The 27,274-nt window shown below is 45.7% G+C and overlaps 5 protein-coding genes across 10 annotated transcripts; 1 reads left to right on the forward strand and 4 right to left on the reverse strand.

The window, feature by feature from the left end:
* Positions 1-812: 812 nt before the first annotated feature.
* LOC4330676 (uncharacterized) lies at positions 813-7,334 on the reverse strand. Of its 6 annotated transcripts, XR_010739473.1 has the most exons (15): positions 6,986-7,334; positions 6,703-6,897; positions 6,065-6,195; positions 5,486-5,615; positions 5,089-5,390; positions 4,587-4,711; positions 4,306-4,349; positions 3,996-4,127; positions 3,468-3,545; positions 2,879-2,961; positions 2,495-2,617; positions 1,862-2,005; positions 1,404-1,464; positions 1,213-1,324; positions 976-1,042 (listed from the first exon to the last, which is right to left on the reverse strand). XR_010739473.1 is itself a non-coding variant. In XM_066307715.1 (14 exons), the coding sequence occupies exons 1-14, from the start codon at positions 7,265-7,267 to the stop codon at positions 1,026-1,028; spliced, it is 1,803 nt and encodes a 600-aa protein (XP_066163812.1). In that variant the 5' UTR covers positions 7,268-7,334; the 3' UTR covers positions 813-1,025. The 6 variants fall into 6 exon arrangements, 5 of the variants coding, with proteins under 5 accessions (XP_066163812.1, XP_015627565.1, XP_015627564.1 ...); XM_066307715.1 differs by lacking the exon at positions 1,862-2,005 and having other exon boundaries at positions 813-1,042; positions 5,498-5,615; XM_015772079.3 differs by lacking the exon at positions 1,862-2,005 and having other exon boundaries at positions 813-1,042.
* Positions 7,335-7,772: 438 nt separating this feature from the next.
* LOC4330677 (GDSL esterase/lipase At1g71250) lies at positions 7,773-9,711 on the reverse strand. Its single transcript, XM_015768346.3, has 3 exons — positions 9,207-9,711; positions 8,978-9,108; positions 7,773-8,781 (listed from the first exon to the last, which is right to left on the reverse strand). Exons 1-3 carry the CDS (start codon positions 9,472-9,474, stop codon positions 8,029-8,031), a joined length of 1,152 nt encoding a protein of 383 aa, XP_015623832.1. The 5' UTR covers positions 9,475-9,711; the 3' UTR covers positions 7,773-8,028.
* Positions 9,712-13,843: 4,132 nt separating this feature from the next.
* On the forward strand, positions 13,844-14,891 carry LOC4330678 (uncharacterized). The gene is made up of 2 exons (XM_015767719.2): positions 13,844-14,084; positions 14,418-14,891. Exons 1-2 carry the CDS (start codon positions 13,980-13,982, stop codon positions 14,640-14,642), a joined length of 330 nt encoding a protein of 109 aa, XP_015623205.1. The 5' UTR covers positions 13,844-13,979; the 3' UTR covers positions 14,643-14,891.
* A 1,453-nt stretch (positions 14,892-16,344) lies between these two features.
* Positions 16,345-16,900, reverse strand: LOC4330679 (uncharacterized). The gene has a single exon (XM_015767720.3). It carries the CDS (start codon positions 16,800-16,802, stop codon positions 16,524-16,526), a length of 279 nt encoding a protein of 92 aa, XP_015623206.1. The 5' UTR covers positions 16,803-16,900; the 3' UTR covers positions 16,345-16,523.
* A 6,207-nt stretch (positions 16,901-23,107) lies between these two features.
* On the reverse strand, positions 23,108-24,434 carry LOC4330680 (metalloendoproteinase 2-MMP). Its single transcript, XM_015768051.3, has one exon. It carries the CDS (start codon positions 24,385-24,387, stop codon positions 23,269-23,271), a length of 1,119 nt encoding a protein of 372 aa, XP_015623537.1. The 5' UTR covers positions 24,388-24,434; the 3' UTR covers positions 23,108-23,268.
* Between the last annotated feature and the right edge of the window lie 2,840 nt (positions 24,435-27,274).

Below are 27,274 nucleotides of genomic sequence, written 5' to 3' on the forward strand. Positions count from 1 at the left end.
AGTAGACAAAGGCGTTTCGAATGGAAACCAGTGGATGTCGGGACTCAGGAGCAGAATGCAGTCGTGGATGCACATGCAACAGAATCGAGCGATGGATCGTTCATTCATTCCAGTCGAATGTCGGTCACCTAATGGATGGTCAGTGAGTGATAGGTAGGCAATAGCTTTCTTTGTTGAAGCGGTGACCAGCGCGGGATGCTGCCGCTTGCTGTGTCTTCTCTCTTGGCGTCGGATCATCGAATGCACTGAACATATATGGTTTTGTCTCATACCCAGAATAAAAACAACCTCCAAATATACTCATGCCCAACAAGTATCTTTTGGGGTCCGGACCTTCTCCAATGGCAAATGCACGTGTAACGCTGGTCAGAACTCAGAAGTCTCCAGTAGTAATCGTTGTTCGTATGGTGGGTGGATGCGCTGCTGTGCGTAATCCCTTTTCTGGACCAACTCGCTCGTGGGAATCTCCTTCTCGGGCTTAATTGTTTGTGGTGAGAGGGCTTGATGGGCAATCCTGGCCCAATGTGCAGACGCGCCGCCGGTGGTTCGGGATTGCAGAACTCTCGACCTTGCGACTCATCGGCATGAGCAGGATGCATCACGTAATCACGTATGGCGTCGATGGTCGCCTGGTCGGGACCTGGCAGCCCAGTGGGCGAATGATGTGCAAGGCGATGCGCCCTGGTTCTCTACTTATGAAATTTGCCAGCATTAGCATTATTCGATTTCAAATTCCATTCTCTGTTATGACCATTGTATTTGGCAATACTGCATGCTTGCATATAGGTACACAAGTTCCAAGGCAATGTACATTTCTTTGTAAGAACATTGTGTTGTTTTATTGTCTCTTAATGCATTGACGTACACAACTTCTACGCTTTCTCAGGAAAATAGGAGTATTTCCTAGCAGATATCTCGACAGTTCCAGAGTTGTTGGTCCGGATCACCTATCCTCGAGGACCGCGACCCAAGGCGGCCAGCAAACATTGCAAAATGCATTACCCACTGTTACTTCATCTCTAGAATTATACGTTTTGTCGTGCTGTGATAGGACAATCAAAATTTGGGTAAACGCAATTTTCATGCGCCGGCATGCGTCACGAGAAGAGATGCCTAAAATCTATATACACATCATTTAACATATGGTGTGGAACTGTAAAGATAAGTACATTCCTCAAGCTAACTTCAAAGCAGGGAGTCTTGATTCCTTACTTGTTCTATTCGGCAAAGATCTTCTGCGTTGTTCAGAACATGCAACATACTCTTCGACTGGAGGAAGACTCGGCTCCCCCTTATCATTTTTTGGTACTTGTCCCCTTATCAACTGTAGAAGAAGATGAAAAATCGACTGAGCCACTGATCATGGGGAAGGGGGGTAATAAGCTTCGACCACTATAACATACCTTTGATGCCCAATGTCTTTCTGCTTGCTGGCAAATATCCCTGATATCTCTTCCTGACATCCTGCATCCAATATCCATAATTAGCAAGACAAATGAACTGCATGTGCCCAGGGCAGTCTATCTGTAGTTCAGATTTCAGAACAGAACACATTTCTAGCCACGCGGATCACCAATGATGTTCCCAGATATTACAGTAGTATAGTGATGGTCAGCACTGAGCACATGTAACCTAGCTGAGTCATGGTCACAAATGCCTATATATGTTTTCTGGTATGATCCATAGTATACACGCACATGAATCCATGACTAAAAAGGTACGAGCACTGAACACTCAGTGATTAATGGTGAAATAATAGAGAAGCAAGGAACATATGAACACATGCAGCCTACTCTACAAAATGAAGCACCTCATTTGAATTCAATAAATCAGTTCTGAATAAAAGGGCCAAATAGCTTACTGAAGACAGGCTTTGAAGACGTGTATCAGAGGCACAGATATAATTATAATTCTTTGAATTTCTTATAAGTACTGATCTTTCAACCATGTGTACCCAATATATCCAACGGTAGCGAGCTCCTTCAAGCAGCTTACTGAAGTCAAGCTTTGAAGAGGTGTTTACATTTGTATTAGAGACACAAATATCGTTATACTTCTTTGAACTTCTTGAAAGTACTGATCTTTCAATGGATTATGGAACGCATTTCACCATCTTAGTAATACAATCCAGAGGAAACTTGGATGTTTAATGAAAGATAATTGGTTTCTAAACAAATGTGCGTCAAGTTCAACTAACAGAGTAGGGTAATTCACCCTAGCCCAAAACTGCCAGGAACTACTAGCTGAATCCTGATAGTGGTCGTTTCCAGGACATATTTTTAAACCTGGACTGCATCACACAGCATGACTTTTATATATATTTAACAAAACATAAATATACTAAACCAAAATAACAAGCTTTACAAGACACTGGGTAGATAAGTATCTATAGGACTCCAATGCAACATCAAAATTTGAAGTGCCCAATCAGCTAGACATGAACAGGTAAAATAAATATGCAGACCATGAGCTAGAAGGTTCAGAAAGGACTTACTCTTCAGTGGCCAATGAAAATTGAAACAATTCAGATTTAGTCAAATGTTTTGCATACTGGGCAGATATTTCTGCGCGGGTTTGCTGATCCGGTAAGTCAAAACAAATGATTGAATCAAAACGGCTGCAAATTAACAACACAAAAAGGGGATAAATTAAAAAAAGATGATATTTACTTCAGAAACCCATACAAAGGATAATATCATATGCTTCTCTGGGAAATGAATTCTTGCAAGGGAACATGTACAAACTCTCCATGTGAAAATTTAACAAGGACTTGTAATAGGAACAAAAAGAGAATGACAATAGAAAACAAAAACATGCACACATCTGAAAAATTAACTGGGCTGCTAAGAGGAACAAAAGGTGAATGATTAAACTATACCTGATGAGGGCAGGATCAAGGTCTTCCTTTCTATTTGTTGCAGCAATAACCACAACACGTCTATCCTGCTCAAACCCATCAATCTTCATAGAGACAATTTATTTAGTGTCAGTAAAAAATATATTCTAGGACATCAATTGCCATAAGCATGATGGTGACACCTAAGAGACTGCATACAAAGATTTCTCGCAAAACTTAGTGGTTTCAAGATTCCGTGATAATGCTGACATGGTTTATATGCCTATATCATATTACAGTACTTCAAGAAAGCAATAGAACAGTAATGGACTTTCAGAATAAAGAAAGCAATAGTAAATAACCGCAGGAAAAAAACATGAAAAAATCCTGCACAATAGTTTAGCTACAATACATAATTTCTGCAGCCCAGTGAAATTTTATCCATCCCTTATTTAATTGGAGTTAAAACTCCTATGTTTTACACAGGTTTAAACAGTATTACCAAGTTTGCAATAAACACTGATGGACAGTGAAAAAAAATGACAGTTAGAAGTATAGACAAACTCAACAAACATATTTACATCAGAGATTACCAGTATCCAGTTTAAATGGAAACAAACACAAACCCTACCTGCCGCAAAATTACTGATAATATCCTTCGTGTAGCTTCATGCATTTCACTATCTCGAGCGCTAGCAAAAGAGTCTACCTGTAACATGGACGTTCAAATAGCAAGATGTTGCATTAATACCTTAGTATAACCAACAAACAAAATTCACTATGCCCCTATACTATAAACTGCCCAATAAAAATGAAGAAAAACATGCTATGCATGTGATACAGTTTTTGTACCCTACAAATCCACAATATATCTCCGTTAGAATTATGTTCTAAAAAGTGTTGCTCGGGAATATATTATGAATGACATTTAGTTTAGTTGTTTTTCAGGTGAAACTAGATCTTCAGTATCATATTGGAAGGTGGTACATATCAGTTAGAAACCAGCAGTGCAACAAAAATCAAACTAGTAACTCCTTTCAGCAGAAAAGAACAATGGTATATCCTGACAGTTCCAGTATGCTAGGCAGTATATTTCCTGTACATTTTTACAACAGTTGAAGTGCCCTTGATACCTGTATACTATAAAGATGAAACATACCTCATCTAGAAAAATTATACCTCCATCAGGAAGGTCATTGGCAAGTGAAAAAACAGATCCCAAAAGGCGCTCGCTTTCACCATAATATTTTGACATTATGATTTCCAGTGGCACATATAACAGCGGAACTCCCTGTCATAAGAAAAAGGCAATCAACCAGCTTAATACAACTACAATTCAGCTTAAAAGTTGCAAGAAAGGAATAGCATGTTTGTAAAATCAAGAAGTTTACAAAACGTGAGAGTACTTAGTATCACTTTTTTTATAACACAGAATTACTTTGGGGCAATCTCAATAAGATATCACTTACAGCTTGCTTGGCAATAACTCGAGCAGAAGAAGTCTTACCAGTGCCTGAAACAATGAGACCAAAGTAACTGTTAAGTATGCAAATACAGCTTGAAATGGAAGCAACCATACTAGCAGTGCATAAAAGGGTATCTCATATATTTACTTTCAATGGTGTCACCAAGCTATCTACTACTGTTACCAAGCTATGAACATCATGAAACAAGATAACGCAAAGGCAATGGCAGTGGTTTCTTGGTACAGAAACTCCAATCAACGCAAAGCACCATTCAGGTTACTCACCTGGTGGGCCTTCAAACAAAACAGCTCGAGGTCGGTTTGTCTCAAATTTGCATCGTGTAGCACGGGCAATTTCATCGTACACTTCAGGGCTCTGTAAAGCCAAGAGGATAGTGTCCTCTATCTCCCTATAAATGGAAAAAGAAACATGCACCAAGTTTAAAAACTATACTTTCAGAAGGAACACATAGAAGGAATTGCCCAATAGGAAGCTTTGACGAGCAGCAAACAGGACTCGTGATGTGTCAAATGTCAAGGAAATGCCAAATAACCATGAAGGAAAAAATATATGTGCAGGGAAATGTTTATCCCCTATGCTTAGACAATCACACACATAATTACGTAGATAATATATCCACGATACTAATTTTAATCTAATGCAAATTATTTGCTTCTTTGAGTGGTGAAAGTTACGGATATGAAAAATGTTTATTGTGCTTTGAACACACAAAGCATCTCAAAACTTACAAATGAGAAAAACAAAATAGAGTTGTAGTAAACAAACCTTTTCTGAGGTTCATATCCAGCAATGTTCTCCCACATAACAGTACCACTACCATCCATTGGAATACTTGAGGTCTCATCAAATCCATAGACCCGAACTCCCATACCCTCTAAATCAGATATAGTTTTTTCCATAGATGGTACATGCTTGGATCTCTGACCATTTCCTTTTCTTGTTGTGTATGACTTATTGCCCTTCCCTGATGATTGCTTAACATCTTTCTGGCCCACTAATTTCAAAACACTTGTCAAAGCTTCAAGCTCTCTCAAACTAAATCCACCACGCTTGATGAATTCAACTTCCTGAAAATACACATAATGTTAAGGAATTGCATTTAATCTTAACATGATGATAAATGGGCAGTACATATTGCTTTCAATATCTTAATAAAGGATACATAGGAACTGACAGAATATTGAGATCCCACAAGTGGTTCAAATATCAAGACACAAAGATCATCTTCATTGTCATCTCCATTGCTCGTTGTCTTCTTGTGAGGGTTCAACGTTATCTGACGTGCAGCTACACTGGAACAGACGCACTTGATTAAAACATAATAAATATTAGGAACTTGGCAGACATTGGATCTATGACGTGGATAAAGATCATTATGCTATTTGCAGGGAGATTGTATCAGAAACACTGATGATAGGAATAACTAGGAAAGTGGGAGCGGGGGCTGCAGGGTTAAGGCTTTGAAATTAGAGGAATCCATAAAGACATGGATAAAGAAACATTACTACTTATAGCTACAACTAAGTTACATCTAGACAGATAGAAATCATGGGCCAGAGATCTAATTTGTGCAGCCTAGAAGCAGAGAATGAACATACATACATAACAAAGATGGCCACAAGAAAACGTACACAATACAGATCAAAGCTGAAACAGTACTGTTTGTGGTTGCGATGAATAGGACAAGATCACCAGATAATGGTTATGGTGAAGTGAATAACAGCCAGTTTCTTTTGCTAACCTGTTCCAAGCACGCAGTAGCATCTCAGAGCCGCCACCACCTTGTTCTGCCTCAAGTCCGATATGTGTTACGAGATCAACAATAAGGTCTGATAAGCTACAAGTTGATGGTACATTAAATTTAACGACCACCTATCAGAAAAAGAAACAAGTTGAGTCAGAGAAAATTAACAATAATTATCAAATGAGCGACTGAAGATTACACATTGTTGTAGATGCTTTGCCAATGGCAGAGAGATAAGCTATGCAACTGCCAGAACTGTAATCAGAATAGGCATGTCAAATCCACAACCTTCATTGTTGTGATCTAGAAGCAACCACGCACAATTACAATTTTTTTTAAAAAAAAAATCATACATCACATTATCCTTGCACTGATACTCAGACTTAACTAACTCAAATTTTAGTGTGTCTACTTCAGTAGTCACGACAATACATCCCAAATCCATATATCATTAATCACTGAATCAATTGCTCCAATCACACAAAGTTCCAAACCAACTCTAAAGCCTAGTGGCCCAATTTGATATAAAGTGTAAAATTAACTCAGATTTATAAAACCGCTGAAAAAAAAAAGATATTTTCCAGCACTAACAAGCAACAGTGATATGGCCTAAATGTTTGGGAGAGGAGGACAACCTTTTGGCCCTTCACTGCCACATCAAATTGCGGGTATGACCCGTGTGGCATCCCTCGGCTCTGAATGAGCTCTATTATCCTCTTCCTCTCCTTATGGGCCAGATCCTCCCCCACCGCCACATCAGAGCTCACAGCCGCATCAGGGTTCACAGGTTTCACAGCCGCATCAGAGCTTACAGCCGAGTCTACAACGCCCTGTAACACAAAATCAAACTCAGCCCGTGCAAAATCTCACCTCCAAAATGCCGCCACTAAAATTTCAAACAGGAAAAATAAACACCACCTCATTGGCATCGGCGTAGGCCACCGGCAGAGACGCGAGAGCGGCGGCCGCGCCGGCGGCGAGGAAGCCGGCCGTAGTGAACGCCGAAGCCTCACGCGCCCCCGGGGCACCTGGTACCCCATTCAAAAACCCTAAACGTGATCCCAGCGCGTGGGAAGGCGACGCGGCGGCGGGACGGTTCTGGAGAGGCGGCGGTGAGGAGGTAGTGGAAGCCGCCGCCTCGGCCTGCAGCGGCCGGAGGAGGCGGGCCAGCGGGAGGCGGCGGCGGAGAAGCATGGCCATGCCGGCGGCGGAGGCGTGGCTGGGTTTGCGATTTCGAAGCTCGTGTCGGCTCGCTCGAGAGGCTACCGGAGAGTTCGCGCCGCGGCCCGCGGGGTTGTTTTGGCGTTGCGTTTTTGCCCCCCCGCCCACGAAAGAACAAAGCGTAACGCAGAAATACGCCTTCATGTGATTCTCCAATTTGCTCGCTCTCGCTCCGAGTTCCAAGCAGGCCCAAAATGGGCTTAAACTATATGGGCCGAATCAACAGGCCCAGAACTATAACGGGCCACAAGCCTGCAGTTCACGAGCCCTTACAAAGGCGCACACACATACACTATCTCAACGAGCACCTCAGCTAGCGTATCTTAAAATTGACGAGGTCACCAAAGATATTTTAGTGGTACGTCGACTACAACTAAAAGAATAATTAATCGTAAATGCGAGCACATATGTTAAGTATAAGACTTAAAATCTAGGTGAACAGTATTACAGTACACCACAAAAAACTCAACTAGTTGAGCTATACTCACTTCGCAACCTGATAGTTTATTCAAGAGTTTATTTGCAGGCCATTTGGCCTTAGTTTGCAACTTTTACATGCCTCTAAAATGATGTGATTCGTCTATTGTATCTCTATCACTCTCGTTCTAAAAAGAATCAAGAGTGCAAATATTTCTTTTCCTCTTATAGCTAACTTTAGCTGCCGGCATGCATCATCAATAGTACGAGTACGTGTATAGTATTGCTACGATATATATCAAGATGAATTAGCGTAATCTGCATCAAGAAGAAACAAGCTGCTTGAAGTTAATGGGCGAGGCGAAGCCCATCTGCGGCGGCGCGGAGTAGATGGCGGCGGCGCCCTTCCTGGAGGTGGCCTGCGTCCCGTGCACCCCGTCCCAGAACAGGTACCCGTTGCGGTTGCCGCAGTAGGTGGAGTTGGGCGCCCCGCACCCGACCTGCGCGTTGAGCCGGCCGCCGCCGCAGCACGCGCTGTTCACCACCTTGAACCCCGCGGCGGCCGGGTTCGCCGTGAGGTAGGACACCACGTTGTACGAGCTGCCGACGGAGTACCTCATCCCCGGGAGAGCACCGGAGCCGGCGAGCCTGGCCATCGCCGACCTGAGCCCGGAGTTGAACCCCCTGGCGAGGTCGTTGGCGGCGTCGACGCACCTGGTGGCGCCCGCCTGCGAGGTGACCCGCACCGACGGCACGCACCCGATGGGCGGCACGTCGATGATGCCGAACCGCCTGGCGCCCAGGCTGTACAGCGCCTGGACGTGCCGCGTGTAGTTGGACAGCAGGTCGGCGTAGAAGGACGGCACCTGGCTCGCCGTCCGGTTGCTCTGCCTCAGGAACGCGAACAGGTCGTTGCCGCCGTCGCTGATGAGGAAGAGAGACTTGGACAGCAGATCGTCGATCGCCGACGCCGACGCCGACGAGCTGTTGCCATCGCCGCCGCCGTTCGACATCATCTTTGACTTGGTGGCCGCGAAGTACACGATTTGCTTTGTCAGCGTGACGACGGTTGTCCCCTGATCGATCGACGAGTACACGAAGATAATCAGACACACATGTACCAAGATCGGTCGCATTCATTCAACTACTACACTCACTCAAATACTATATTAACCAATTATTGAGTACAAGAAAAGGCTACCAGTAGTAAATTCCTTGCACAGTTTCTACAAGAAGATGAAATTTTCTTGCTGTATCCAAGCATGTCCTTACAGTGGTATCGAGAATGCCGGATCCTCCAGAAGCGTAATTGGCGCCGCGGTAGCCTCGCATGAGCTGACGGCTCGTCTGCGGCGTCAGCGACAGGTAAGCCGGCGGGCTCCTCTTGAATCCCACCAGTTTCGCTGAACCAATTGTTCATCCATGCACACACATCGTGAGTTCCATTATTAGCAGAAATTTTACATTGCTCCAAACAATTTGAGGCGAAATATGCACGGACCGATGAAGTCGGCGACGTTGTAGCCATTGCTGAACCTTCCGGTGGGCCTCGAGTGCGGGAAGTCGATGCCGTAGGGGAGCTGCAGCGGCGAGTTCCCCGGCAGGTACTGGTTGTTCCCGACGTCCACCGTCGAGTCGCCGAACACGTACACCGCCGGCACCAGGTGCACCTCCTCCCTCTGGCCGGCGGCCGCCGCCGCCGCCGAGATATGCACGCCGGCGCTGAGAACAAATGCTACCACCAGTATCGTCACTTTCAGCCTCATCATAGCGCCTGCAGAGGTAGGCTGTAGCTATCCAAGCGAGAACAAGAATCTACTGTTTATGTGTGGATTCAGATAGGTGGGATTGGTTCCTTTGTTCTTCAGCGAGCTGCTACGTAGCAACTGGGTAATATTACTAAGAACTTTACTGCCAAAAGGATGAATTGCAACTCAAGGTAGCTAGCAGGGTGCAGGGAATATGTGCTTGGAATGGCTGTGGGGCAAACTGCAGGTGACCACAGTGAAGAAGAAGAGAGGCACGCTGCTATCAATTTATACACACACAAAGTGGTACACGTATCGTATCCGTTCATAACAACGGCAAGCGGCCGCTGCATGCGCTTCCGCTTCCCACGATTTATAAAACAACATCTACTTTGAAGAAACTATGGTAAAAATTACGTATTAAAATTGATGTACCATAAAAATATAGATTTAGTATCAAATTTGTTATGAAACTATAGATTCAACACAAATTAAAACAACATACTCCCTCCGTTTCACAATATAAGTCATTTTATCATTTCCTATATTCATATTAATGTTAATGAATCTTTATATATATATATATATATATATATATATATATATATATATATATATATATATATATATATATATATATATATATATATATAAAATACTAGAATGACTTACATTGTGAAACGGAGAGAGTATTTAGTAAAAACAAATTACGGAACTAAAGATCTAGTGTAAATTTAACCAGGAAATATAACATTCAATATAACAGTGGTGCTAATGATAAAATTTTAGTTATACGATATTTGGTCTTAAATATATAATTATATGATAACATTTTAGTTTTGTGATACATGGTTTTAAATTTTGTAGTTTTATAATAGTTTAAACAAAGTACCATGATTTTTTATACTAGGTGGCGAGAATATAAGATGAGGCCTTGGGACTGGAGATTTGGTTTCAAGCCCCATCGCATAGATTTTTCTTCCTCCCATTCGCATGCACACCATACCCATATCGATCAGTGAGACATGTATGCATAGCCCGGCCTGTGCGAGGCTAGCTTGACCATCAAGGGATCGTCACTTGTTAATTTTTTTTCGTGATTTATTGTCAATTAGCCACACTTCCCCCACCTGCTAGCTCGCTTTGCAATTGCAAGTGGTTAACTGGTGACAGCGACATATATCAAAACCATGACCATTTGTCTCTGATCGAAAGAGGAGTCCTTGATACTTCCTCCGTATTTTAATATATGACGCTGTTAATTTTTTTGACAAACGTTTAACTTTTCGTCTTATTCAAAAAATTTATGTAATTATAATTTATTTTATTGTGACTTGATTTATCATCAAATGTTCTTTAAGCATGACATAAGTATTTTTATATTTGCATAAAATTTTTGAATAAGACGAGTGGTCAAACGTTGGTTAAAAAGTCAACGATATCATATATTAAAATATGAAGGGAGTACTTAATAGGAATTTAATCGGTGATCAGTTACTAGCTACTACAGTACTACCACATGAGAGCAAGTTCAATAGTATAGTCAACTACTAGCTCCAATTCATTTATAGCCAATCTAATAGCTCATTCATACAATAGTTACATACTACTCCCTCCGTTTCATAATGTAAGTCATTCTAGCATTTCCCACATCTATATATCTAGATTCACTAATTTCCATATAAATGTGAGAAATGTTAGAATGACTTATATTATGAAACGAAGGAAGTACACTATTAATACCTGGTCCCACCTATCATACACACACTGTCTCTTAGAGTTCGTGCTACAGCTGGCTATAAATCTGTAGCCCGCTGCCTTTCTCTCTTCTAATTTATGTTCTTAAAATATGTTTACAACTGGCTTATAGTCTGTTATTGGACCTGCTCTGAAGAAGAACAAACAAGACAACCTCGAAAAAGCGGAACATGAGTACTACATTCGGAGTTGATCTTTGCATGGCATGCAAGCAACAGAGGAGCTAGTATTGGCTACGTACATACGTACAGTACTTACCTAACGGCGTATTGGGCTATTGCCTCCTGAATGCGTGCTAAGCACTCCAAATACCTGTACGTGTGTACATGTGTGAATATCATAAGATAGTCGTATATATCCTACAGTTCCATGCATATGGTCAATTTTTCGTGCAAGTCTGGCCGTCGGAGCAAACACAGTCAGAAATATATCGATCATTGAATTGTACTCTAAGGCGCATCTCTCAGAGCATACGTAATTTATTCTGTAGCAATGCGTCCACACGTGCTTGCATAACAGCATATGTGTATCGATGGTGACTAAACTATAAAGTGATAAGGCAGTCGAATTATATTTGACCACTACTCATAAGTCATAATCACAACTCATGGCTAATAACTATAACAAGTATTTTAGGAACTACTAAGATAGTACTGTTTGATGGAGTATCCGCTTGGAACAGATGATGATTTCACTAGCTACCGATGAAGAATCACGCAACGAGTGCCATGAGCGCCACCGGCCCATGCCATGCGCCCATGCCTCGATCGTTGCCGTTACTTTCTATAACCAACCGATATGCAAATGCAGTACAGCAATAATCGATCGATCGATCGGAAAAGGGAAAAAGGCTAGAGCCTTTGGGCAAGTGCCTAAATGGACTAGTGGTCATCCATCGCACGATAGATAACATAGACCAATCTGTTGCTTGCGTGCTTCCGTATTGTCGATAGAATAAGGATCAGATCAGGATATATCACGATTCACAATGTGGTAGACCGGTAGTTGGCGAGGTGATCGAGCGCCCCCACACGCAAGAAGGTTTTATGGTCGTCACCGGCGTGATGGTGCCATTTGGCGGTGAGCACTACCGGTCGCAACACACAATCACAAATTCGCAATGCCATGGCGTGTACGTGTCTCGTTCTCCCATACCGTTGTCCTTCCAGGCCCTTGCTGCACATGCACGCGCGCACTGCTGCTCTGCTCTCTGCCGGCCTCGCATAAACGGAGAGACACGCACCTATGACGTCACGATGCGCGGAACCCTTACGTGCGTGCGGCCTTACGCTGCCTTCATGGAGGATTGGGCGTTTGGGCATGGTGCGGTATGTAGCGTGCGGCGGCGGTGGCGGAGCTAGAAAGGCTAGAAGCATCAAGCTAGCATGGCAAGTTCGTTGGGGATTGGGGGCTTCGACCGCGCGCGCGCTCGTGCGAAAGGATGGCAACTTGGCATTTTGGCAAGCGCGGGGCTCGCGTGTGTCGGGTGCCGACTGCCGAGGAAGTTGTGCTCGCGCGGCGCGCGGGCGCGTTGGACGAGGATTCGAGGAACGGAGGCGTAGGGCGAGCCGGCGCCGATCCGTCCGACTGAGTCGTCGTCATCGTCAGCGTTTTCACAGGTGGGCCTAAATGATAAGGCCGACATGGCCATATGGCCGATAAGGCCGTCGTGCCTCGTGCGTGACAACCTTGTTGGGCCCGTTTCTCCTCAGTTTGGTCTTCGAAAGCCCGCATCACTTGGGCCAAGTTTGCACTCGGTCAGGCGCAGGAGACGCCCAACCCACTCGATCGTCCGGTGCCCCACCGCCGGCGGCAGCGACCTCCGTCCAAGTGCCACCGCCGGCGCCGGTGGCCTCGCAGATGCAAACGCACGGGAACGGGACAGATCGCCGTTGTACAAAGTACAAATGGCGCCGCCGCCATTGCGAGCGAAGGGAGGAAAAGGGCGGCCCGCGAGCTACGTGCTTACGTTGGCTCTGTCGATTATTCCAGACTCCAAACAATTGTGTTATCTGACTCCCCGACCACTGCTTCCTTCGTTTAGGGCACCCGCAATAGTTATCTACAGGTTCTTTACAAGAGATCCATATCAGCATATTTTTCTACTTGAAAAAATAGGAAAGAGATTAAATAAAGAGAGAGAGTAAAACTATCTACTAACATGGAGATAGTCTATAAAGAAAAACGAGTCAATAAATGAGAGAACTATAGATATACATGTAGACATACTATTGAGGTGGTTTACTATTAATATAGTATATTGCTGAGATGTACATGTTTTATAGAGAGCACCTTACTTTATCATTGCGGGTGCTCTTAGGCTAACATAAACCAATGTTTTCTTCTCGTTCCTACCTGCGTCGACGTGTGACACCCAAATCATCGGATTCAGTAACGGAAACCATAAACTTTACCCTAAAAAACCACGAGTTCACACATCCCAAGAGGTAGGCAAGGCAGCGGCCACACGAATCGCGCAAAAGATGGCCACGCTGGTATGCCTTGCATGCTCTCACGGTTACGTGCCGAGATTCTCTTCTGCCACGTTGCAAAAAGAGACGCGACCTGTCTTCCCTCTTCAGAGTTCAGTCCCCAACATTTTTTATGGGACAGATACCAGCAGGCAGCAGTTGCAGTTCCTCACCAAAACGCCATCCCCATCCTCCCTGCCATCCTCCCTGCCGTGAGTGCCTTCTTGCGTCGAGTTTGAGCAAAGTTGAATACAGTATCTGCTGTGTTTTTTAGGACAAGTTGATACTGTGGAGGAGATGAAGAGGTTACTTGTTCGTGGGCTGTTTTCTTCTCCATCCAGGGGTTTGTTGGGCAAATCTCCTGTCAGGCCTGCACTTTGCAACGATGCTCTTCTCTCCAGGGTGAGTTATCTTGTCCTCCCGCTTCCTGATTTACTTTTTGGATCTCATGCCTTCTCCATCATTGTATTACTGTCGCCAAATACTCCATAAAAAAATACTGTGATTTGTTCATAAGAGGGCATATTTCTAAGCTACTGCTCAAAGCCGAGAGGCCAAAATGTTCAGTTAACAACTCAGATTTACGGTTCCAGTCTAATTGATGAGTACTACAACTCGATTTGTAGTTGCAGTCACTACGCGGTTGAAAATTTGCAATCTAATTTATGACGATGTCAATTTTTGTAGTATCGACTAGTGTGTTTATAATGTTCCATTTTCTTGTAATATTGTCAGTTCCTCTCAACGGGGAAAGATGAGAACACAGTGACCGAAATCGGAGAGAAGGCAAGATCAACAGCGGAACAATTCCTCAAGGTGGCCAAGGAGAAGACTGACGAGGTAAGCGAGAAAACAAAGGAAACGATGCACGAAACAAAGGAAGCAGTGGTCGGGGAGTCAGATGACGAGAAGGAGAAGTTCAAGCAGAGGGTTGAGGAGGGGAGGTACCATCAGAATTAAGTGGCTAGTGCTCAATTATACTCCATCTTGTAGCTTCAGACTTCAGTGATGGCCTCTGTCAAAAGTCCTAGAACCTGCAGATTGTCCAGTACTACTAGGCTTGGCATGTACTAGGTAGTATATGTTGTTTGTTTCCTCCTGTTCAATGATCTGTTGTAGAATGAATAAGGTCAACTTTGAACTTCATAGTGAACTTTTGATGCCACTACTTGTCATTTTCGCAGAATAAATAAGATGAACCTTTGTGAAGCTAGTGAATGCTGAATTGGATGTGCAGTTTGCAAGAATTTAACTGGCCATCTAGTAACCAAAAGGGTATAGGCAAAAAGAGAAAAGGATCGGATGGGGATGACCTATGGCTGTGAGCATCAAATGGCGATGGCTCAAGAATTTGGTCTGAACTTTGTTGAAACAACGTTTCAGAGGAGAGCTGGCAACGTCTGGGACGCTGGATCTTAAAATATTTGTAATACTAATATAGATTTGCAAGTAGTGCAATAAAACAAGTTAGGAACTGCAATCAGCTCATCATGCAGGAAGTACATGGAAAAAGGAAACCACAATGCTTACGCTGGGAAATGAAGATGAGTGAACTCCACATCAGCTAGCACCTAGATAATAGCCATATCAGTGGGAACAGATGTTGTCCTGTTTGCTTGTCTTTTCTGCAATATGAATTTCACTATCAGTTTTTTCAGGGAAATTTAAGTAGTTAAACACATCACATAGACAGATCGATTAGTAGTACATGGTTTCTCTTTTCATAAGATCAGTACATGAGTTATGGTGGTGAAATTTTCAGCTGGTATCGACTGGTAAGGTAACCATTGACACTGAAGAATGTTCTTCTTTTTTTTGTTTTTCCAGCTCCCTTTAGGAGTTTTCGGTGAGAAATTAGTGTTGTTGAGGTTAAACTTATCCAGGGATCAACTTACCTACCTACCTACCATATGTCCTTTTCCTGTTAGTTTCTCCATCCCAATAGTGCTATTGCCCCATTATGAACTTTGAAAAGTAAGCATATATATGTTCGTCTAATTCGAAACATTTTAGTGCTGTTGTTGTACAGTACTGATTTGGTATTCAAATCCTAAGTATATACTATCCATCTAATTCAAAACTGTACTAAAGTGCTGAACTGCTGATGTTGTACAGTACTGATCTGGTATTCAAAGCAGTACTGGAATTCTGATGCGGTACCATTCATAGTTTTTCCTTGACAAAAATATGTCATGTCGATTTCACTCGTTATCTGCTTTCTGTGTTCCACCGGAAATCCACATCACCGGCGCCGACCCATCGACAGTCGACCACAGGTGAAGGCGACCGAAGGTCAGGTACTCAGCCACTCAGGTGGGAGCAGGTTAGGCCGGATGGTTTAGCCTCAGGCAAAGATTCAGTTTTGAAGTGTCCTCGCAAATCATCAAGCTACATCTTGCAGAACAGATGAAAGTGAAAATGATCACGACGCATCCTATCTTTTGGGTGATACTACGGTGTTGTAAGTTGTAACCGATCAACATCAAAATTTATCATATCAACCGAGAGCGATGCGCTAAAAAAACAACGAATCAATCGATATTGATTCACATGTCCATCTACATGAAGGTACTCCCTCCGTTGCACAATATAAGTTATTTAGCATTTCTCACATTTATATTGATGTAGGTAGACAGTCTAGATTTATTAACATCAATATAAATATGAGAAATGCTAGAATGACTTATATTGTGAAACGGAGAAAGTTACTGTACAAAATCCAGCAAATAAGCTGGCATGCCCCAACTATTATTATACACACATGCATAAGCACAACCCTACGAATAAAACTGCGTCTACCTAATCAACCAACCAAATCGTTGGTCTGACAGTAAAAACAGCCTAGTACCCAGCGATCCCCGATTCCTCGTCAGCCTGCTGCTTCTTGCCGCCGCCGGCGTTCTTCTTCTGGCATTTGTCCTTGATCCACTGGAACCCGTGCGCCGTGCCCTCCTTCACCTTCCTCAGCCCCGTCGCCGCCGCCGCCTTGGTCTTCTCCACGCCGCCCTGCTTCTTGCCGCCGCCGTGGCCGTCCCGCCGCGCCGCCGCCCGCGGGCTCGGGTCGCCGCCATAGTCCCACTGGTCGGCCCACGACGTGCCGAACGAGCTGCTCCGCTCCATCCAGAAACTAAACGAAGATCGATCGATCGATCTAACGCGGTATCGCCTCGAGTAATCGATCGATCAGGGAAAGAAAACTGTGTTGCTCTCCTCTCCTCGCGAAAAATTGTGAGGTCGCAGTTTTTATAGTATAGGTGTGCACCCGCGCGCGTCCCGTGTACAGGTCATCCGCGAAGAATTTTCGGTGCACGCGTTGCGTTTGTACGTGAGGTGGATGGAGAGCAGTTGCGATTCTGGATGTGTCCGGAGATTGGCGGTTGGGTTCTGTGGTTTCTCGCGCGGCTGCCGGCCGTATGACAGTTTTGACCGGAAAGCTTCCAGCAATGGAGAGACCGACTGGTGGGGCCAGCAGTATGCCTGGCCCACATTTCTGTGGCGTGCGGATATCTGGCGTTGCGTTGAAGAGTCTCTGGAGTCTAGAATGCGTTACTACTTTGAGGTGCGAGAATCGGTCGCACGACATTTTTTTAGGTGGTCGTCCGATTTGATCTGATCAATAGAAGGGCTGCCTGTTTGACAAATCTGGAACGAGGAAAAACTCAACAAGTGGAACGTTTTTTGAATGTCTGTGTTTGGAATTGCTTTTGTGATTTCTTTGTTTAATAAGGTGCATACCACTTGACCAATCTCTAAACCACTGGATAACGTCAACAAAAGCAACATGTGAAAGTTTCATGTGTCCAGTCATGACGGCTGAAAATTTTAACTGGCTCAGGGAAGATAAATTGTATATCTATAAATATACATATGTTTACATTGCATGTAATTATACCAAATGGGTACTTATAGAAAATTATTGTGTTATAAGAATAAATCTAAGCCATTCGGGTGAGACCGAATTATGACGGTTTAGATCAAACAATAGTGCATTGTAGATGCAACATGATAATTATTAATTCTTGAATTTTAAATTCATTAGACAAAGAATTTTTTTAAAGCGTAGAAAAAACTAAATAATCTTGAATAAAAATAACTCGATAATTAATTAAATCATAAAAAAGTGTAATTGACAATCTAGGCTAAGTATACAATTTATTAGTTCTAAATTTCAGAGCTATTAATTTAATAAAAACAATAAATTGTGACTCAAACGTGAATACGTTTTTAATTCTTAATTCATAATTTACTGTAGCGCCCGTTCCGTCGTGGCGCCTAGCGGGAAAATGTAATTTCTAAAAAAACCCTAATTGCGAAAATTGTTTCTTCGCTTGCAGTCAGTCTCCGTGCCATTCCGGATCTCAAATCCCCGATCTATCGTCAAGTTCAAATCCCGAGTTCAAATCCCTCCGCAAAAGTCTATTTTGCCTCCCTCAGGTTCGATGGGCCGAATTCCTCTCGGCCCATCTCTCCCTCCCTCTCTCTCTCTTTCTCTCTCTCTCTCCCTCTCCCCCGCTTTGCACGTGCGCCGCGCGCGCGTGCGCGTGAGCCGCGCCGAGCCGAGCGCCCTCCGCCCTCGCTGCCGCTTCCCGCCGACGCCGCCCAAATCGCCGCGCCGCCCGTTGCTTCCCGCGCATGCACGCCGTGGTGGCCGACCGCCTGGTCGCCGCCGCCGTCAGCCTCTGTCGCGCCTGTCCGCGCCTGCCGCCCGTGTTGCCGCTCCGCTCCACACCGCCCCCGCCGTCATCGCCGTCGTCACAACTCGGCCCCGCCACTCCCCGCGCGTGCTTCCAAGGAAAGGAGGCAGGGCTCCTCCTCATCGCCCTCTCTCCCTCCTTTTCCCAAAGAGGCAAGGGGTAAGCCCCCCTTTCTCCCTTCCTTTTTCCTTTTCTCTTCCCCGCCGGCGTCATCCGCCTCTGTCACCGTTTTGGCCGCGAGCGCCGAGCGCCAGCTCGCGCCTTGACCGCCCAAGGTCGGTTTCCAAACCGACATTGCCGCCCTATAAACCCAGGCGCCCTCCCTTCCTTTTTCCCCCTCCCAATCCTCCCCGTTTTTCGCCCACGCCATTGTCGTCCCTCTATCTCTCTCGCCGACCGCCGCCGTCGCGTGTGCCGGAGGAGCCGGTGCGCGCTAGGACGCGGAAGGGGACTCCGGGCGCTTGTCTTCTTCCTCTTCCCCGGCCCAAGGCCGGAGAGATCACTCCCATGCCGTCGGCCCCTCGTCACTGCGCCCCATCACCCCGCACGGTAGTGCCTCCCTCCGTTCTCCCTCCTCGTTCCATCTCCTCCCCTTAGACTCGGGTAGTAGCACGAGTAGCCTCCCCGTAGCTAGCTGGCGCCGCCCCGACCGTTGCCGCCGCTCGCTGTGTGCTCGCCGCCGTCGCCGCCCGTGCTCCGTAGCGCCCGCTCGTCGCCGGCCTCGCTCGGCGTAGCTCCGCCCAATCCGACGCTAGGAACGAATTCCCGGAGTCGCGTAGATGCTCTAGCTCGCCCGAATCGGTCTCCCGTCGCGCCGTCGCCGTTTCCCCCTTCTCTCGCCGCCGGTTGCCGCCGCCGCAATCTGCCGCCGTCGAGCATCCCCCGGCGAATCCGAGCCGTTGGCTCGTTTCCCCTCGTCCCGTGCAACCTCCCGGTGTGCTCGCTTTCGCCTGTATCGCCGTGGTTCGCTCCGCCGCTCGCCGCCGCCGTCCGCCGTCCGTTCCGGCCGACGTCGTCGTCTACCTCCCGCCGGCCCGCGTGGCAGCCATGTAGGCGCCACGTCGGCGCCACCTCGGCCGCGACCGGGTCAAGCTGACCCCGGTCCGCCGCTTCCCTCTGCCCTCCCCGTGCGCGTGGTCCACGGTGAGCCGTGAGGCTGCGCGTGGGCCCGCCGTACCCGCATCCTCCGCGAGCCACGCACATGCACCGCGCCCCGCTCCACACCCTAGCGCCGCGCCGCGTGCTCCCTCCGCACGGTGAGCCGAGCCGCTGACAAGCGGGTCCCACTCGGGACCACGCGAGATGGACCCGGTCCACCGGCTCCCTCTCTGCCCCCCCCCCCCGCGCCCTATTGGGCCGTGTCCTCTCGGGCCGGCCGGCCCATTTAGCTCGGCCGAGCCGCCCCTTTTCTCTCGGGCCGCGCCCTAGCCGCCCGAGGGAAGTTTAATTCCCCTCCCTCTTTCTTTTCTTTTTTCCAAAATGGTTTAATTAAATCTTTTTTCCTTTAGACCAAAAATCCAATAATCTTAGAAATTCAATATCTTCTCAACCGTACATCTGTTTGACTCCGTTCAACTTCCAAAATTTCTCAAATCTCGAGATCTACCAAATGGCACGCTTAGAGGTCAATAATAGGGCTTTATTTTCGCCGTTGTTGAGTCGTCTCATTCGTGTGTAGCTTCGGAGCCCGAAGACCCTGAGTGCGCAGATTTCGAGGATCAAGCTCAAGATCTCGAGCAAGGCAAGTCACCTTTGATCATCTTGCACCTATAGTTTAAATCTAAGTATTTCTTTTTTGCAAGTATTGCATGAATAGGTTTAACACAAGTATTTCGGCCGCGGCTTGTGAGATAGCATGTCGGTCCCAATCCTAATTGCTGCAATTACCCTCCTTGAATTATTGAACACTTAAACCCCCTTTGTCGACTGATGTGCTTCGATGCACGGGCCTTCGAGCACGGGCATCGGAACACCTCCCCTCGAATTTAAAATATCCAACGATGGGTAAAACTTGAGGTTTTACAAAAGACTTGGAAAACCCGACACATGGATCGGTGCTTGCGAACTAAATGAATTTCTAAAATCGCGGACCGGGGAACATACCGGGCGTACGGTTTCCCGCTCTTGCACCTAAGGACCGTTTCCTTGGAATTTCATCCGAACATAAGGCAAGTGCGACCACATGGGTGTAATGGGACGCCCCTGGCTGAGTAATTAGCTAATCAGGGGAGCCATGATGCCAAGAGACATGTGGATTCAACGGGGTGGTGTCGGGGAGAACCCCCGGGCTTCCTGGCACAGTATGGTCTGGGACCTAACCTGGTGTTGGTCTGGGACCCCTCTCATTGGCATATGGTAAACCTGTGTCGGCTTTCGAAATGCCTTGTCATGAAAGCCTCAAGGTCTCCAGACGTGGCCGTTCTGCACGGGCTGGGTGATCCGGGTTAGTAATGTCGTGTGGGTAAAGTGTACCCCCTCTGCAGAGGTTATTAAACTGTTCGAACAGTCGTGCCCACGGTAGTGGGCGGATGTGAGGTGATTCCTAGCGTAGTTTTGTTTGACTACTGCTTTGTGAAATTGATGTCGTGAAATGGGATCGAGGTTTGGAAAATCTGCGGCTGATGTGATCAGCCAGGCCCGGGTGGCCGTTTGAAAGCTGTTGGCCGGGTGCCAACCTTGATCAATTCAAAGACTGATACATTGCACATACTCCGACCGGGCGAGACGCACTGTCTCATCCGTGTCATTTGAGAAGCACTCACTTAGTTGTTTCAAAGAGGAGTTTAAATAAAATCAATTGCAAAAACAACAGCCTTCCCGTTGAAGCCTGCATTAAACACTTATTTCCCATGGCTTGCTGAGTACTCCTATACTCACCCTTGCTCTATATAAATAATTCCCCCCCCCAAGTTGCTGAAGAAGATGATGTGGATCCCGCTGACGAGGAGTTCTTCCAGGAGCAAGTCGGCTACGATGAGTTTTAGGGTTTCGGCTTAGTTCCCAAGTCGCGCCTGTGATGATTGGTCCATGTCTTGGCTTCCGCTTTCCCTTTTGTAATGCAGTTGTGAGCTCGAGATCTGTCCGCAGCCCAACATGACTGTAATCCTACTCTAAAATAAAGAGACCTCTGTTGCTGTGATATTTTGTCTTCCTATGATACCAGCACTGTTTCCTGGGACTGGTATCGATTAACAGGTTAATTTGGAGCGTCACGGGCTAGTTCCATTCGGGGCTAGTTCGGGGCGTGACATTTACCAAATTAAGAAAAGTACTGTTTTTTAGACTAAGGGACTTCCATTTTCTTAGCAAAACTAGCGGAAATAAATACTAAATTGAGACTCATCATAAGTACGACATGATACAATATGTAGTATAGATTAAGAAAACATAAACTAAAGAAAGTATTACGATAGATTATGTATACTTTTTATAACTACCAATAAGACGTAAATATTAGGAAATGTCCTAATATCAAATAATTAGAAATGGTGAGGCTAGCTAGGTCGTATAGTCCGCTTTTTATAACTATCGATTTTTAATTTCTTGAACTATTGATAAATGAAATTGTTTTTTCCATGCGTACTTTGTAGCAGCGTTTGCATATACAATTACCAGAACATGACTATCAAAGCAAGATTATTACTTAGGCCTAGTTATTTTCTTCTACTCCAAACTTCATCTTGCTCGTTTTCTGTTAGCACGTTTTTTAAATTGTTAAATAATACGTCTTTTTAAAATAATTTATATATAAAAGTTGTTTAAAAAATTCAAATAAATTCATTTTTTAAATTTATAATTAATAATGAGCTAATACGTTTTCTCGTTTTGCGTGCGCTAAAAATTCTCTCTTTTGGAGTTGATCGAACGCAGCCTTATAAACTTTCCGTGATTTATATGTCAACAAAAATGTAATCTCAAAGCCCTTTTCAAACCGTGATTTCTACGTCATCAAAATGGAATTTCCCAACCCTATTCAAATGAAAAAATAATTTCTGACCAGTTGAGGCATATTAATAAAGTTTAGTAAAATGTATATTACCCTAGAAAAACCCCCTGTATATTACTCCCTCCGTTTTTTTAATAATGATCTCATTAACTTTTGAACACATGTCTGATCATTTATTTTATTTAAAAATTTTGTGGACATACATAAGATGTAAATCATGCATAAAATATTTTTAGTGATTACAACATCTCACCACAAAATAAATAATAATCATGAAAAAAGTTAAATAAAACGAGTAGTTAAATATGTGTCTAAAAATAAATAATAATCATGAAAAAAAGTTAAATAAAACGAGTAGTTAAATATGTGTCTAAAAGTAACGGCATTATGTATCTCGCATCAAATAGAGCACTGTTAAAAAAATGAATTAGATTTTACATGCAGCAGGTAGATATGACTCGATACTGTAGAGCTCTGGGAGATTGGACATCGGCTCGGGTTGCAACAGGGATTGGACACGCGTCACTAGGGTACACGGTGTTGCCCGGGCTGTCTGGTGCGGCACCGCCGCATAGAATTTTCTTCCGGAATATACTACTAATGAATGCTAATTGCTAAGGACAGACGACTAACGTGTCAATGGAATCTTCCATGGTGCTTGAAAATTTAGAGTTTAATTACCTCACTAAACAGGACATACAGTACGTTTTGATGCTCATTTTCCAGAGCATGACGAACTAGCCGAGAAGTAACTTTAAATAAAAGAAAAGAGAAGTACTTCCCAATTTCTCTATCAAAAAAATATGTATGATATTGATATCTATAATTCTTCAGTAATGTTATGTACACAAGAATCTGTCCAAAAGTCAACAATAATCTATCGTACAAGAAATAGAACCAGAGATGGACGTGGCAACACCGAGGCACGAAAAATGGACTAGAAAGTCTACGGAGCTAAGAGCAGGACAACTGCCGGCACAACTAATCCAACGAACCCACTCCACGGCCGGATGCCGGCGGCGGCCGCGCTGCCGTCCATCTCCCGGCTGCTCGTCGACGGCGACGTCGGCGTGACGCCCTTGAAGTTTGGGTTGGTCCCGTACAGGCTCTGTATCCCCAGGACGTCGTCGGACTCCAGGTCCACCTTCCTCGTCCCCGTGCGGATCGTCGGGTACATGATGGAGTCCGGCACCGACGAGTGGCCGAGCCCCAGCAGGTGCCCGATCTCGTGCACCGCCACGGACTCCAGGTCCACCGCCGTGCCGAACGACGACGAGGTGGACACGTCGCCGCTGGCCACCCACGCCTCCGCGGCGTCCAGGTGGAACCGCCCGTCCGTCGGCGAGAACGCGTGCGCCAGCGTGCCCAGTGGCCCGTCGAACGCCTCGCCGTCCCCGTGGTCGCCGGAGTAGAACCCGATCGTGATGTCGGCGTTCGACGCCGAGGACACCTCCGTGAACTGCAGCCTCGTGGCGGCGGCCCACCGGGAGAAGGCCCGCGCGAACACGGCGCTCAGCGTCGCCCTGTCGATGGACGTCGCGGACGTCGCGGTGATCGCGTACCTGAGGTTGCGGCGGAACGGCGGCCACATCGGCCCGCCGGGGAAGTAGCTGTACAGGTGGCGGCCGCGGAGGGCGGCCGCCGACGAGTTCCTGTCCATGGTGGATGTCCCGTTGATGACGTCGGCGACGCCGCAGCGCGGGGCGACCATCTGGTCCACGGTGTCCGTGTCCAGCTCCCCCGTCGCGTTGAGGCCGAAGTTGCGCTGGTACGCGGCGATGGCGGCCTCCAGGGAGTCGTCGAACGCGTCGCTGTACGGCGACGACGACGGCGGCGGCGGGAGGTAGCCGAAGTGGCTGAGGTAATCCTTGAGCCTCCCTAGCCCCTCCCTCTCCTCGCCGGCGTGGCACCCAGAGAGGTTCTGGAAAGCGGACCACGGGTTCGGGAACGGGTTCGCCGTCGCCGGCAATCCCATCGGGAAAGCCATCGCCGGCGAGACGAAGACGAACGCCGCCGCCGCGACCACTACTAGCAAGGCGAGACGAGGCGAGGTGGAGGCGCCCATCGCTGAAACCTTGAGCCGCAAACAGACGGAGACGTGGTGCGATCGGTGCAAAATCCAGCTGCTGTCACGTAAGATTTAAGGATTTTCAATGGAGTCCACCACTACGACACGGATTGCCTGGTCAGCAGCCGGCCAGGAGGCGGGAACGCTCGCTCGTCGCCGCAGGTTACGTCGAACGAAATGTCTAAATAAAAATTAGCGCGTGTTTGGTAGGTTTGGATCGGTTTGGTCAAGAGATTATCAGCGGATGTGTATGTGTGTGTGTGGTCTTGCGTCTGTTTCATGTTGTTGTCAACTCGTGTCATATTATCTACGTGACATGATAGGACGTGTTTAGAATTCAAGCACCTTTTGTCAATTCAAAATAACAAAGAGTTCGTGATTGGATTCTTTATGCTTACAGTCTGACCTGGCAAGAAGCTTCTATCGGGTTGTTTTCCGGTGAGCTACACGCAACACGCAAGAGATAATCTGACGATTATAGAAGGGTCGTAGGCTGAAACCATGGCCAGCAATTATTGTCATCAGTGCCGTTTTCAGATATTAGACCAGAGACGCCATCTCTTCCAACTGCACCACCAAAGCATACACGAGATGCAAAAGAACACACGTCTCGACATCTCTGAATCACCAACCTAACCAATCAGAAAAGGAATAACCAACTTGCCAATCAGAATGTAGGGAAACATAATCTTCTGGCTAGCTTGACTTGGGACAGGAAGCATTTTAGCCCATGCCATTGTTTCTTTATATTTGCTCCATTTAAGAAAGGGAGGAAGAAATCGAGAAACCATGGCGTACAAAGTGGGAATGCAGGGGGTTCGGTTGTTCCAAAGCGAGATGCTCTTCTCAAGGCAGTTGGAATCTCGATTTTTCTCATTTAAACACGACGAGTGAAAAGTGGAAAAAGAATGTTCTGATATACCTTGTCCTCACGAATGGTCTACATTCTAAATCAATTTTCTCTTTCCATGACAAGTTGATAACTGCTATCTCGGCTTTGAACCATCCGCGAAATACAAAGTATAAACAAAGAAATAATTTAGTAGTGTACAAATGAACAAAGCAAGAACCAAAACACTGACCCGGCTCTGAGCAGTTGAACATGCAATACAGGTGTTCGACTATTCGACAGGTGATTGAAGTAGGTATTTAGGTGGCCTTGATTCAGTTGAGGAAGCCATATCTCTTAGCTGGGCTGCCTAAGATACGCCTTTTGCCCTATTTCACAAAGTTTCACCACCTCAGCGAAGACAAACAAATGGGAAAGCCGAAGATGCGGTCATCACAAAGGGAGGTGTTCTACTCTCTTTCTGACTGTTTCCAAGCAAAATTTCCAGCTTCAAATTTTATTGGGCTGAAATCAAACCCGTGCCGACCGGCCAGAGGTGATCAATTTCGGCCCATTGACCTTATGGGCCGGATTCACAGATTTCCCCTGAAGGCCCAGTTGTTAAGGTCCAAGGACCAGTAATAGACTTACAAGACAGGCATATCAGCAGTTAGAACTGGAACTGTCAGTGACGAGACAAAGATATTCTTCGATAGTTCAGGAGCAATTTGCTTATCAACTGGCGATTAGAATATTTCAGTATCTAACCTCCTACAAATGCTACGGACAAGTTCTTTACCAGAATAGTGGTCTGACTTATCAGCTACAGTACAGACAAAAGATCATCTCGAGACGACAAGAATGGCGGCCCGCTTGTAAAAAAATGATACCGCGAGTCTGCAACTTGCCTAGCAAAAAGATCGTATTATCAGGAAAGCGACACATACGGGCACAGAGAAGGATCGTCCTTAGCTTTCACGGAGAAGTGTACTGATCAGGAACAATCCTGTTTTTTGCCGGGCCGGCGAAGGAACTACCCAGAAACAATCAGAAAACTATCTGCAATTTGAGCTCTGATTCTCTGAACAATCACCATTCACCAGGGCACAGAACTAGTGCCTCACAATTCATAGGCACGCAGACGCAGTGTCCTGTTCGAAGATACTCCATATTGGTCCCAGTTGATCTACCAGGCTACCTTCCTTTGATTTGTCTATAAGCAGGGCAGACGTAATCGCAGTTACAACGACAATGCTGGCTTTGGCTTCTACTAGGGCTAAGCTTTCTGCTTGTCTCCTCATGTTCAGCATGGGATTTCCTCTGGCCCAGCAAGGGAACACCGAATGCGAGTCTACCGCTCGCGTTGCTATTGACACGACCGGCATATTCCTGCTCATTTACGCCCTCTGTTCCGAAGGAAGAATATCAACTGTCAGAATTATGACAGAGGAACAACCTTATCACTGATTTCAGCATGTGTGATTCAATTCCATTATCCAATTGATAATTGTTGTTATCGAGTGCGATCACAGCAACACAGTACAACATGTGCGCCATCGCTCGGTTTCACTCGGAGCATAGAACCACACAACCCAATAATGCTTGTTTGCACGTACAAGTTGATTCCGCAGCATCACATAGAGGTTCAGGATTTTGGGATGGAGTTTCTCCCAGACAATGTTGGATAAGTGTGTTGTCGCTTGCAGTACTGCAGCACAATTGCACGGTACCAATCGAGCGACTATGTCGGTGCTGAATTATTCTTCAGAAAACAGCTGGGGATTCGTCCCATCTTGGTGCTGAAACTGTTGTCATGATGAATTCAGATACTAATTTAGCATGCCTACTCAGAACCAAAAAAAAAAATCCTTATTGTATTTCTTTCTCTCTTTCTCTTTTTTTGTCCTTTTTTACCTACACACATTGATAAGGCTGACAGGGAAGCAAGCAACTATTATAGGTTTTGCTAAAAAAACGGCACCATATTATTTTACTTGATTTCAGTCACCTTTTTCTCTTTGTAATGATTTTTGCTATATGTAATCAATTTTTTTC

The sequence above is a fragment of the Oryza sativa genome, chromosome 2 (genome assembly GCF_034140825.1).
Source record: "Oryza sativa Japonica Group chromosome 2, ASM3414082v1".
Classification (NCBI taxonomy): domain Eukaryota; kingdom Viridiplantae; phylum Streptophyta; class Magnoliopsida; order Poales; family Poaceae; genus Oryza; species Oryza sativa.